The sequence below is a fragment of the Mobula birostris genome, chromosome 2 (genome assembly GCF_030028105.1).
Source record: "Mobula birostris isolate sMobBir1 chromosome 2, sMobBir1.hap1, whole genome shotgun sequence".
In the NCBI taxonomy this organism is placed as follows: Eukaryota; Metazoa; Chordata; class Chondrichthyes; order Myliobatiformes; family Myliobatidae; genus Mobula; species Mobula birostris.
The window spans coordinates 98975191-98989417 of NC_092371.1; the positions used below are offsets into that span (position 1 = coordinate 98975191).

A 14227-nucleotide genomic window follows, 5' to 3' on the forward strand; every position below is an offset into this window, starting at 1 on the left:
ATCCTAAACATTGGCAATTCCTTTTCCCCCACAGATGCTGCTCGGCCCTCTGACTTGTCCTCATAGCTTGTTTTATTGCTCCAGATTCAAGCATCTCCATTTCTGAGACTGAACCTTATCCAAAACCCTGCCTGATCCTATAGCCCCAGTTCCCTTTGTCCATCTCCCAATCCATGAATATCCTCAACTACTGATCATTCACAGCTCTTTGGAAGAAACACTTGCACCCTGTCTTGAGTGAAGAGGTTTCTCCTCTCACATCCAAGTGGCTGATGTCTTATCTTAAACCTGAACCTTCTGGCCCAGACTCTCCACCTGGGACAGCAGTATCCTGTCAATCCTGTCCAGAATCCCACCCATATGAGCTCACATTGTACAACACACACTTGTTGTTTGTAACACAACCTACGCATTGTGACATGGCATATTGAGCAGATAAATTCCCTCCATGGTTACAACAATATCTGCGCTGAAATCAACACTGCACTGGCTATAAAGCACAGTGCTTGTACAAGGAGCTATGGAAATACATTTTCTCTTTTTCTCGATGTGTGTGTGTGTGTGTGTGTGTGTGTGTGTGTGTGTGTGTGTGTGCATGTTATCAAGTTATCAATCTAATTGCAGGAAAACTCCAATATAACTTGGTAACTGCTGGACACAAGGATGATAGAAAATGGAGACTATGTGGGAGGGAAGGGCAAGATTGATCTTGGAGTAGATTTTTAGGTCAGCACAACATCATGGACCAAAGGACCTGTACTGTGCTGTAATGCTCTATGTCCTTTGGTAAAAAACTTGCCAAGTTATTATCTGCCACAGCAATTTGAATGCAGAGGAACGTAAGAAGCTGCAGAGGATAGTGAATTCAGCCCAATGCATCACAGACACATCCCTTCTCCCTGTTCAAAGTATCTCATGAGACATAGCCCCAAGTAGGCAACCATATCCTCAAAGATCCCCACATCTGCTCCATGCCATCTTCTCACAGCTACCATTGAACAAGAGGTACAAAAGCCTGAAGTCTCAGAAAGTTCAAGAACAGCTTCTTCCCCACAACCATTCTGTTCTTGAACCAACCTGCACCTTCCTAATCACCAGCTCATTATGGCCATTGCAATGCAATGGGCTTTCATTTCTGTTCAAATTGAGTTGCTTCTCTATAATTTATGTGTTCCTTGTCAATTTTGTGTCTCTAATGCTGCTCTGAGTAATGCACCTGTGTACAATGTACTTGTGCATACAGGAATAAACTGGCCTTTGATTTTACACCCTACCTTGCACTTGGGTTTGATAAACAACGTAGTACTCCACATTCCCGCAGTGCTCGTATTCCTCACCGGTGCATTTCTGGGCACACAGGTGCTCGTCCTCTGGGGCATGCAGTGTGAAATGCATGGTAGGAAAACCACAGTGACACATTACGCCTCCCAGCACAGCCAGCGTGTACTCCTGCAGAGAGAGAAGGCCACTGTACTTCAGCACAAAACAAAACCCTTATTTAAGAAAAAAAACTTCTTTGCATAAACACATCACTGTAGATTGAATCCTGAGACTGAGAACGTAGAACAGTATAGCACAAGAATGGGCCTTGGGCCCGTGACGCTGTGCTGAACTAATTAAACTAGTAATTAAAAGATTAACTAAGCTAATCTCTCTGCCTGCACGAAGGCCGTACCTGTCAATACCTTGCACATTCATGAGCCTCCTAAACTCTATTGTATTTGCTTCCACTACCACCCCTGGCAGTGCATTCCAAGCACGTGCCATTCTCTGTCAAAACTAGCCCCGTTTTTGAAGTTACCCCCCTTCTCAGTTTAAATGCGTACCCTCTAATTGGAGAGGATTTGACCGTGGGGAAAAAGTGGTACAGACTATTCTACTCTATCTCTGCTTCTCAAGGTCTTATAGAAGTCTATCATGTTTCCCCTCAGTCGCTGCGGCCACAGAGAAAACAACTCCAATCTGTCCAAACTCTCTTCATATTGTTACGTAACCCCGTAACTGGGTTGCCAAACCAGCAGAAATGGACCACTTAGTTGGAGTCTGGATTACTGGAACTAAGAAAGTTTTATTAAAGAAATAAGTAACACAGTACTCTAACACAGGTTATCAATGAATAAACACACATGTACACGGAACTAGGATAATAGGATCAATCAAGCTCTATCGCAGTCTAGGGGTAAAATGATCAGTCTCAAGTGACACAGAGTTCGGTTCAGTTTCAGTTCACAGTAATCGCCGTCGTGCCGTTGGGGAGAGAGAGAGAGAGAGAGCGAATGCTGATATTCAAATCGGATTCAACAGACCTTTGATATTCCTCGCAGTTAGCTTTCGGCACGAGCCCTTTTTAATGTCTTCTGAGGTCACCGACTGTGACCCCTCCGTTCCGGATACAATCGTTCTTCTGCGGTGAACCCGGCACCCAGGCAAGGGTGGACACACACACCAGGTTCCCGCCGATCGTACCGTCTCACCCTGTGCGTCTATGGTTGGTGTCCCGCGGCCAGACGTCCAAAACGCCTACCAACTTGTGGGGGCACACCGCACTTCCAGGGTCTCGTTATCTCGTGGTGTCGTGGTGTGTCTTGCCTTAGCGAACCTTTTCCTATTATCCCCCTGCTGGGGTATCGCCCATCCATCAAACTTCAAAGAGTTCAGGTTCAAAGCAACCGGTCTCTGACAATACTCGGAACCGTGCCTCCTTTTCGTTAATCCCTCTCGTCTCTTTCTTATTAGCATTTTGAATGTTTCCCCCGTTTGTCTCTTTCTTATCGGCATCAATCTTCTGATAACTTGGTCACAATATTTCATGCCCTCTAATCCGGACAGTATTCTGGTGAACCTCTTCTGCACCCTCTCCAAATCCTCTGCACCTTTCCTTTCATGAGGTGAACAGAATTGGATGTAATAATGAGGAAGTGGTCTGGCTACAGTTCTATAAAGCTGCAACGTACAGCATCCTCCTGACTTGTATTTTTGCTGCAGTGAAGTTTCTAAACCATTAATCCAAGTCAGAAACTCAATGTCAATCTATACAAGTAACTAAATAAATCCAATTAATAGAGCTATTACTGACAGAGGTAAAGTTGAAACTTAAAAAGAAAGACACTTCAGACTCGTTAAAGACCTTTACAGAAAGAAATCTGTCACTCTTACCCAATTTAGCCCATATGTGACTCCAATGCCCTGACTGTTTCCACAATGTTTCCTCAATACATTGAGACTTATGGATGGACGGCCAAAAGCAGAAGGTTTATAAACAAGACAACACACTAATTGCTGACACCTGAAACTGGAAGGCAGGCTACTTGTGACACAGTTACATTGATTGAGAACTAAACATCCCAATTAGATATTACATCACAATACAAACACATAGGCAGACATGGAGAAAACTGTATGTTTCACACTGAATGTACATCACGGGGATGGAAATAAATTCAGGTTTGTCCACTTCCTGTTCATGAATAAAGTGAAAAAGTATGTTTTATGGTTCCCTCATCCAAGAAGAAATTCTCAAAGATTTCTGTTTCTTCCCTGGGATTTTGATGTGATCCCCCTTATTCCAAACTTTATTCCGTCTCTGAAAATGGAGCTCCAAGGTCACCCTACTACAGGAAAGATGCAGCCGAGGTTTACCGGGATGTTGCCAGGATTAGTGCTCAAGTGCTGTAAGGAGAGGTTCCGCAGGTTATGTTGGCACTGGAAGCTTGGCGACACTTGCAGACTGCCCCCAGCGCATCCTCGGACTGTGCTGGCAAGTGATGCATTTCACTGTATGTTTTGATGTTTTGGCGTACTTGTGACGAATAATAGTAAACTTTATCATTATCTTTACATGGCACCAAGCTGGCTGGAAAAGAAATGAGGAGCCGTGGGAGAACCATTCACAGTGAGTTTATTATCAAAGTTGGTATCTGTCACCAAATGGTACCTGAGAGTAATTTTCTTGTGGGCACTCACAATCGAACAAAGAAATAAAAACTGCTCACAAACACAGGTAGACGACCAATGTGCAAAACAAGACAAAATGTGTGATTTCAAAAAAAGGAACAAATAACAATAATAACATATAAGTAAGTAAATAAATAAGAAATACTGAGTACATGAGTTGTAGAGACCTTGAAAGTGAGTCCATAGGTTGTGGAATCAGTTCAGAGTTGAGGTGAGTGAAATTGTCTCCACTGGATCAGAAAGCTGTCAGCTGGTGGGTAATAACTGTTCCCGAACCTGGTCATTTGGGACCTAAGCTTCCTGCAGCTCCAATGGACAAGCAAGACCCCATCACAATACCTGAAGAAAAATCAGGGAAACGTATGCCAGATACATCACTTCCTGTGAAACTCAGATGCCAAACATTGTCCATTTACACAGTTTGCTGTTTGTGGGAGCTTTCTGTGTATCCAAAGTTCATACAGCACAACTGCGAGCAGCACGGGGGGGGGGCAACTAGTAGAGCCAGAATTTCACATCTCCAGCAGTCCAGTTTCAATGCCAGCCTTTGGTTCTCATGGTGGCCACGTGGGTTTCTCACACAGATCAATGATGAGCGGGTTAATGGATGTAAATTGTGCCCAGTGTGCAGGTGGGTGATCGAATCCGGGGTAATTTATTGTCCATTGTAAATTGTTCCCAGTGTGCAGGTGGGTGATCGATGTCAATGTGGGGAGTATAAAATACTTCGTGTTGGTTTACTGTTTGTATTGTCCGTGTTACTCAGAATTAGGGTAAAATAGGTTTTTGATATTGGCATTACACAGTGGACAAGGGGATTTGTTTCTATACTATAAAGTTATGCCTGTGTGACAGCAGCTGAACTGCAAGAGTCTCAGAACATCCTGGGATCACCCTCAATCGACATAGTTACTTCTCTTTTAACAAGACAGGTTCACTTTATTTCAACAGGAGGGTGTTTCCAACACAAACCCATTATTATCTAAATGTAATATTCCATAAACAAAGGTAAAAATCAATAGACTTTAAAAGCTGTATGGACAGCTGCATAGCAAATTGATTTCAAATTTTTGAAGTAGAAATACAATTGGAGCATTAGTTGTTTTGCCTGTATCCGATTACTGGCTGAGAGAGTGGGATGAATCATCACTTAGTGTGATTGCTTCACTTGGCTGAGCACATCTCCAATTAAGGACAGAGTAACAGGACGGTTAAGATAGTGGACAAGTATCAAGAGACTTGCATTGTTCGGTTCAAAGCCTGTCAGGGTAGCAGAAGAATTATAATTCAAGCAATTGAATAAATCTGGATCACCCCGTCTAGTACGGAGAGGCTGCAACACAGGATCAGAAAAAGCTGCAGGAAGTTGTAAACTCAGTCAGATCCATCACGGGCACCAACCTTCCCGGCATCGAGGACACCTTCAAAAGGCAATGCCTCAAAAAGGTGGCATCCATCATTAAGGACCCCCATCGCCCAGGACATGCCCTTTTCTCATTGCCACCATAAGGAGGGGGTACAGGAGACTGAAGATGCACAGTCAACATTTCAGGAGCAGCTCCTTGTTCTCCACCATCAGATTGCTGAATGGATAATGAGCCCATGTACACCACCTTACTATTTTTCACTCTCTTTTTGCACTTCTTTATTTATTATACACGTGTAAGGGGGTTTCGATTTTTATGTTACTGCGGAGGCTAATTAAAATGGCGACTTTGTTATGTTAATCTGGGGAATGCGGCTTTGTTGTGTTAAACGCTGAGAAAGTTTGCACTAGCAGCTTATTGTGGTTTAGAGGGTGATAGGAAATATGTTATTAACCAATTGGGATAGTTGTTATGGTTTTGGTGTATTTGAAGATACTGTATGCGCGGGGTTTTGGGGCAGAAGGCGGGAGAGCGAGACAGAGGATGGACCAGGTGCTGTGAGTCCGCTAATGGGGTCGGACCCCGAGCGGGACGTTCGGCGAGGAGACGGAGACAGACTCCTGTGGAGCGTCTGGTCGACCACCGTTGTTGGTCCCAGGCGGCCGGTCGAGGTGGTCCGAGGGGGTCGCAGGGTGAAGAAGAAGGTCCTTGAGCTCCAACGGTTTTTGTGCACGAAGAGATTGAACTTTGATAAGTGTGGCGCCTTTTATTTTCCTTTTATATTTTATTCTCTTTTAAATATATAGTTCCAGTAATATCTATAAACTGTAAATCATTTAACTGTATCTAGTGTATTGTCTGTTATTTGGGCGGGGTGGGGTACCTCACACAGCATCCACACAAACGAATTATCCAGTTTGGCGGGGCCGAGGCTGTTTCCCTAGACGACAGCGAGCTGAGCGACCCTGAGGGTGGCCAAGGGGGCTACACACATATATATACATTTATTTTATACATATATACACCTCTTATTATAATAATCTTAGTAATCTGCCTTCCTGAGAGGAGAAGATGGTGACGCGAAGCGACGCAGTGCGCGCGGCTGTTCCGAATGATATCATATTTGTGAAGTAGGATGCCGTGCACAATCCTGATTTGATGGAGACAGACATGAAGAAGCACAGAGGAACACCTGGAGAAGATTCTGAAATGCCCGCTTTGCTCCCACTGCTACTATGCGATCGAGAATCTCCGGAGGGAAGGCCCCAAATCCTCGGCTTTGCCTATTGCCTGTTGCCGGGGCTGGGGTCGAAGCGCTCGGCAGAGATGGTGCTCGGTGCTCGGTGTCAGAGAGCTGGTCGGAGGCTCGGAGTTTTCGGATGGACTCGGAGTCGGACTGTGGTCGGATGCTTCCAGGATGCTGCATCGGCAAGTTTGCGGCGCTGGAGGTTCACTGCCTGCGTGAGGTGATGGGACTTTCGAGAGGCTTTGAGACTTTTACTGTGCCATGGTCTGTTCTTATCGAATTACGGTATCGCTTTGCACTGTTGTAACTATATGTTATAATTATGTGGTTTTTGTCAGTTTTTCAGTTGGTTTGTCATGTGTTTCTGTGGTATCATTCTGGAAAAACATTGTATCATTTCTTAATGCATGTGCTACTAAATGACAATAAAAGAGGACTGCGTGTCCTCATAATCTAATAATACATAGTTTTTTATTACTATGTATTGCACTGTACTGCTGCCACAAAACAACAGATTTCACGACATTTGCCGGTGATATTAAACCTGATTCTGGTTCTGAATCTTTTCTAAAAAAGGTGAGTTTGGTGTCCATGAAACTTTCAGACTGTTGTCAACAACCTCTTGATTCCCGCGCATGGGCTTGGTGGTAGGAAATCTGCCACCCTTATATAGTTTGTGTAGAGTCACCAAATCATACAGCACTAAGAGGAACAGAGATCCATCAGAATGTGCTGACAACCAAACACCCATTCCTAACGACCCACACTGTGCAAGCAGTTCAATATATCACAGGACCATCCCTCCCCAGCATCGGTAGTATCCACATGACAAAGTACCCCAATATGGCAACATCTTCATCAAAGATCTCCATCATGCAGGCTATGCCAGCTTCCTACAGCTACCATCAGGCAAGAGCGACAGAATCCTAATTCCCCACGAGCTATAGGAACAGCTACTTCCTTCTTTGATTCTTGAACCAACTGGCAAAAATCAAGTCAATAAAATAACACCAGGACCACTTTGCAAAACAATGGATTTGAGGTTTTGTTTTGTTAAAATTGTCTTCTTTCTTGTATAATTCTGATTAATTTATGTTCTTAATATATATTTTTCGTGTGAATGTTGTGTATCTGACTCTGCAAGTAAGTTTTTCATCGCACCTGTACTTGTGCATATGACAATAAACTCAACTTGCGAACTTTCTTGATGAGAAAATCTGCAGATGCTGGAATCCAAGCAACACACACCAAAAGGTGGAGAAAATCAGCAGACCAGCCAGCATCTATAGAAAAGAGTAAACAGTTGGGTTGGCATTTCCATAGATGTTGCCTGGCCTGCTGAGTTTCTCCAGCATTTGATGTGTGCTGCTTTCTAACTTTCTAACTTATTTTCCGCACATCACCAAGCTCAAAGACAAATTTAATCCCACTACTATAAGAAGTTTGAACAATACATTAAGATGGGTTCTTGACCTCATTATGACCTTGCCCCTTATTGTCTGTCTGCATTGCACTTTCTGTGTAGAAGGCATTCTGCTGTTGTCTTCCCTCTAGGCACTGATTGATGAAATTATCTGTATGGATGACACACAAAACTCAGTTCTTCACTCCATCTCAGTACAAATGACAAAAATAAACCAATTTACCAGCTGAAGTAATCCCATTCCAGGGGGCACCGTGCAATGTTTCTGCTGGGACATTCTTAGTCGAGGCATTCCTGTATAGTCAGGAGGACCAGGAACCAGCTCCACAAGACAGTAAGACATAGGAGTAGAATTAGGCCATTTGGCCCATTGAGTCTATTCCTGTATAGTCAGGAGGACCAGGAACCAGCTCCACAAGGCAATAAGACATAGGAGCAGAATTAGGCCATTCAGCCCATTGAGCCTGCTTTGCCATTCTATCACAACGAAATTACTTTCTGTTTCAATCCCATTCTTCTGCCTTCTCCCCATAACCTCTGACTGCTTTACTAATCAAGAACCAATCAGCCTCCGCTTTAAATTTCCCCAATGACCTGGTCTCCACAGCTGTCCGTGACAATGAATTCCACAGATTCACCACCCTCTGGCTAAAGGTCAGTTCTGACTGTGATACCAGTCAAATTAATCCTCAACTGCCTGCACATTGTCAGTGTCCCTCCATTCCCAGCCTGTTTATGTATCTGTCTAAATTATCTTAAATATTGCCATCGTACCTGTATTTCAAACACTTTCCCTTGGTGTACTCTAGTCCCCTCCCAAACTCCATGTTAGTAAAACTTCCCTTACACACAGGATCACAGAACACGACAGCACAGAAACAGGCCCTTTTGTGTATCTAGTCCATGACAAACTGTTATTCTTCCTAGTCCCATCGACCTGCTTGTGGACCATAACCATCCATAACCCTCCCAGTTATTTACCTATCCAAGCTTCTCTTAATTTCACTTCGAACCTACATTCACCACTTCCAGTTGGAGATTGTTCCGCACCACCCTCTGAATGAAGAAATTCCAATTTAGGTTCCCAATAAACCTTAAACTTTCCTCCTCTCACCTTAAACCTATATCCCTTAGTGTTTGACATTTCTACACTGGGAAAAGGACTCTGAATGTTGCCCTACGTACGTCTTTCAAGCATCTATCAGGTCTCCCCTTGTCATCTGCCTTCTATCAGGTCTCCCCTTGGTGTTTGTCTCCCCTTGTCATCTGCCTTCTATCAGGTCTCCCCTTGTCAGCTGTGTTCTATCTGGTCTCCCCTTCGCGTTTGTCTCCCCTTGGCATCTGACACTCCAGAGAAAACAATCCAAGTTTGTCCAGACTTTCCTTTTGCCTTTTCATTTCAGAACAATGACAGCAATACCGAGAGTTTCAATGCCAAATCCTTCAGTAGGTATCTACTCCAGTGTAAATTAGTGGGTGGTAAGTTACCTTCTCGGTGCAGTGGTCCACACATTTATGCACGGACATGTTCAGCAGGATGGTGCTGGTGGGCAGGGTGAGGGAAACGTTCGCTGGTCTTTTGAAACATCCTCGGAACAAGGCACTGCCATCTGGAACCAGACATCAAAGAAGATGGGAAGTCAGAGTGAACATTATACACTCTCTTTTGTGAAGGCATGTGTCTAATGGTTAATAATCTCAAGATCACACCACCAGGTCCAGGAACAGTTATTACCCTATCAACATCAGACTCCTGAACTTCACTCCCCTCAACGCTGAACAGATTCCACAGCCTATGGACTCACTTTCAAGGGCTCGACATCTCATGTTCTCAGTGTTATTTAATCATTTAGCAAAAGGTGTGGAGTAGACTCTTCTGCCCTTCTGGCCATGGTGTCCCAGTAACCTCAACAACCCCAAATAACCCGAATCTAATCGTAGGGCAAGTTACAATGACCAATTAAGCTACACAGTACGACTTCAAACTGCAATAGGAAACCAGTGCAGATAGGAAAGACCAGACTTTCTGCAGGGAGAATGTATAGAAACTCCTTACAAACGAGGCTGGAATTGAACTCTAATCTACATATGTATTTTTTATTTATTTGTTTGTTTTTTCAGTATGTTCGTTTGTTATTATTATTTTTTTGATTTACAGTTTGTCTTATTTTGCACATTGGTTGTTTGTCAGTCTTTGTTTTGTGTTGATTTTTATTGATTTTATTGTATTTCTTTGTTCCTGTGAACGCTCACAAAAAATGAATCACAGGGTAATACATACATGCATATATTGATAATAAATTTACGTTGAACTTTGAACTTTAAACTTGATGAGTAAAGAAGCTAACTTTATGTGATCATCACAAAAAATGTGAGCACTGGAAAGAAGTTATAGAGGGAAATCTCAGTCCATCACGAAAACCATCCCTGCTACTCCACTCTCAGCGCCTCAGTGAAACAGACATTATCAAAAACCCCACCCACCCTGGATATGAACTCGACCTCACAATCCACCTTGTCACAGCCTTTGCACCTTATTATCTGCCTGCATTTCACTTTCTATGTAACTGTGATTATACACTCTTTTATTGCGTTTCACTTGTACTTTATCTTGTGATGAATTTATGTTGTAAAATGATCTGTTTGGAAGGCTTGCAAAACTTTTTTCAGGTGAAGTTTTTCACTGTATCTCAGTACGTGTGACAGTAATAAATCAATTGCTAATTACCCATTACCAGTTTACAGTTAGTTCTCACTGTAAGAAACAATGGACTCTTGACCTCGCAATCTACCTCACTCTGATCTTGCACCTTATTGTTTCCCTGCACTGCACTTTCTTTGTAGCTGTTACACTTTATTCTGCATTCTGTTATTGTTTTACTTTGATCTACCTCAATGCACTGGTCCCAGACCAAGACCCGATGGCTCATTGAGTTCGGTGTGAGTATCTCTGTCTCCCATACAGTTTCTCTATTGAACCCTCACAGACCCAGGTCCAATGGCTCATTGAGTTCGGTGTGAGTATCTCTGTCTCCCATACAGTTTCTCTATTGAACTCTCAACATGCAAATACCAGATACCAAATGACTCCAGCAGTAGAAATACTTCTATAGGACAAAACAATGATGTCAGGAGGGGGTGTCACACCCAAAAGATGAGTCATTGCAAGAGAAATCAACAAGACCATAAATGCAGAATTAGAGCAATCAGACCATTGAGTCTACTTTGCCATTTGAACATGTCTTATTTAATTTCCCTCTCAATCCCATTCTCCTGCCTTCTCCCTGTGTCACTGATGCTATCACTAAACAAGTAGCGGTTAACCTCTGCTTTAAGTTGGTGCAGAAGAGATTTACCAGGATGCTGTCTGGACTAGACAGCATGTCTAATCAAGATAGGTTGAGTGAGCTGGGGCTTTTCTGTTTGGAACAGAGGGAGATGAGAGATGACCTGATAGAGGTGTACAAAATGATATGTGGCATAGATTGAGTGGACAGCCAGAGAGTTTATCACAGTGCGGAAATGGCGTATACAAGCGGGCATAATTTTAAGGTCACTGGAGGAAAGTATATGGGAGATGACAGAGGAGGGTTTTTACATCGAGTGGTGGGTGTATGAGATGCCCTGCCAGGATGGTGATAGAGGCAGATATGTCAGGGCATTTAAGAAATCTTAGGTAGGCACATGGATGATATATAAATGGAGGACAATGAAAGAGGGAAGGGTTAGATTGATTTCAACATAGGTTAGCACAACATCATGGGCTGAAGGGCCTGTACTGTGTTATAATGTTCTATGTTGTATATAAATATAGTAGAGGAAACTCCTATACTTGCATCTTCGGAAACAACTCTATTTCTATCTTTGATGTCTCTTTTTTTTCTTTTTCAAGGTTCTTTTGAAGACCCTGACCTGGAGTTACACACAGACATCGGTTCTTTGTGGAAATGGGACTGCTCTCAGGGCCTCATGACCGGCCGCTTTTCGATAGGCCAAGGATGTGGCCTGGAAGACCAGCGTGCGTTCAGGGTGCCAGATTTTCGTGGCTCTGGAGGCAGGCGGATTCGAGGCTAGTGCTGCCATCTCCTGATGTGGTGTGGGAGACGGAAGATCGAAAGTAGCGAGCTGGCTGTGTGCCCAGAGACCCGAGTTCTTTGGGCACAGAGCTCAGAAAAAGTGACGCAACAGACTTTTACACCATAAATCAGCGAGTTGTTTTGTTATGTCTCCCTTCTCAATTGTGAAACAGGGACACCTCTTTTTCCCTAATTAGAGAGAGAGATAGCCTATGGTGTGTCGAATACCTGGTGAACAAGTAGACTTTGGGGTATTACAAGTCTATATCTTTATTGTTGCTTTGCTGCACGCTTAAGTGCTCAGTGGGTGGGGGGGAGAGCCGATGCTTTTTTGCTGGTGGGGGAGGGGGTTCGTTGCTTTGCTGTTGCTTGTGTGTGGGAGGCTTTGGGGTTCTAACATTTAACTGTCATTCATTCCTTTGGACACTCCTCTGTTTTCATGGATGTTTGTGAAGAAGAAGAATTTCAGAATGTATATTGTATACATTTCTCTGACATTAAATGTACCTTTGAAACCTAATAACTTGGCCTCCACATCAGTCTGTGGCAATGAGTTCCACCACAGACTCATCACCCTCTGTCTAAAGAAACTCCCCCTCATCTCTGTTCTAAAGGGATGAACTTCTATTCTGAGGCTGTAGTCTCTGGTCCTGGACTACCCCACTATAGGAAACATCCTGTGCATGCCCAGTCATCTAGATATTTCAATATTCAATAGCTTTCAATGAGGTTCCCTCAACCTCATCTTCATTCCTCTAAACTCCAGCGAGTACAGGCCCAGAGCCATCAAACTCTCCTCATGTATTAAGCCTTTCAATCTCAAGATCATTCTTGTGAACCTTCTTTGGACCTTCTCTAATGCCAGCACATCCTTTCTCGATAAGTGGCCCAAAAATGATCACAATACTCCAAGAGCGGCCTGACCAATGCTTTATAAACCTCAGCTGGAATGTTTCTAGAGTCTCTCAGGGTCTGCTGAGTAATTCTGACTGATGCTGAGCTGAGACAGCAGCAAAATAAAAATGAGGACAGAAAGTTTGTGTAAAATTACAGACACAAGGGAAACCCAGAGAACCCGCACAAAGTGCTGGAGAAACTCAGCAGGTCAGGCAGCATCTATGGAGGGGAATAAACAGTCAACATCTCAGGTGGAGACCCTTCATCAGGTAAAATTATAGAGGATTAAAAAAAAATAAATTGTTGGTTATGGCCCTAGAAGTGAAGTTGAATCTAAGCTGCTGGGAAACTGAAGAAACAACGGACAGGATGCCAAGTGGAGTGAAAGCTTTCCACTTGGTGTTAAAACATAGAACTGCTTTCAATGATTTGTATTCAACAAATCGAGGTCCTCTTTCAACTCCAATTTTACCGGCTTCCCCCACTCTGTTCTGAATCAGTTTCTTTTCATTGCCATTTCACAAACCGTTAATGAAATCACCGGCTATTAAACATGTAACATTCACAGGATGTGACCTCATCATCAGGAATGAATAAAGAAACTCTACTACACTGTGAAATCACTGGTTATGCACTGTTCACAGAATGTAATCTCGTCATTAGGAATGAATAAAGAAACTCCACTACACTATGAAATCACTGGTTGTTAAATGTGTAACATTTGCAGAATGTGATCTCGCCATCAGGAATGAGTAATGTAACTCCACAGTGTACACCTGTAGTAACACTGCTTCAACACTTTCAAAGCAGATCATGAGCCACTCAAGCTAGATTAATGAAGATGTTCCACTTCTGCACACTGCTGTGGGGCTGATGTGCAGGCAGTATATCGGGGCAATACTACCTGTACTCAAGGTTCTGATCAAATGTGTGTCTGGACCCCACTTCAAACTCAAACTCCTCCAAACACCATCTCTCCTCCCAACCCAACACAATTCTAAACACAAACAAAGTACTGTAGGAGCTCAGCTGGGACTCAGGAGCATCAGTCCCACTGAATGGTCTCAGCCTGAAAGATCGACCATTCCTTTTCCTCTGTAAAGGCTGCCTGACCTGCTGAGCTTTTCCAGCATTCTGAGTGTGTAACTCAAGATTTCCATCATCTGCAGCATCTCCGGTGTCTATAGTTTTAAACGACAGCGGTATACGCTAAGTGGCCATTTCATTAAGTACCTCCTCATAAAGTGTCCACTGAGTGTACAGC

The 14227-nt window shown here is 43.4% G+C and overlaps 1 protein-coding gene across 3 annotated transcripts in view; it reads right to left on the bottom strand.

The window, feature by feature from the left end:
* LOC140188970 (sialate:O-sulfotransferase 2-like) overlaps window positions 1–14227 on the bottom strand; it is a 462780-nt gene that overhangs the window by 71401 nt on the left and 377152 nt on the right. For all 3 annotated transcript variants that reach the window (XM_072245649.1, XM_072245635.1, XM_072245642.1), the window contains exons 6-7: window positions 9479–9600; window positions 1275–1449 (exon numbers count right to left, since the gene is read on the bottom strand). In XM_072245649.1, the coding sequence (XP_072101750.1) occupies window positions 1275–1449; window positions 9479–9600 (297 nt within the window). The remainder of the gene's footprint in view (window positions 1–1274; window positions 1450–9478; window positions 9601–14227) is intronic.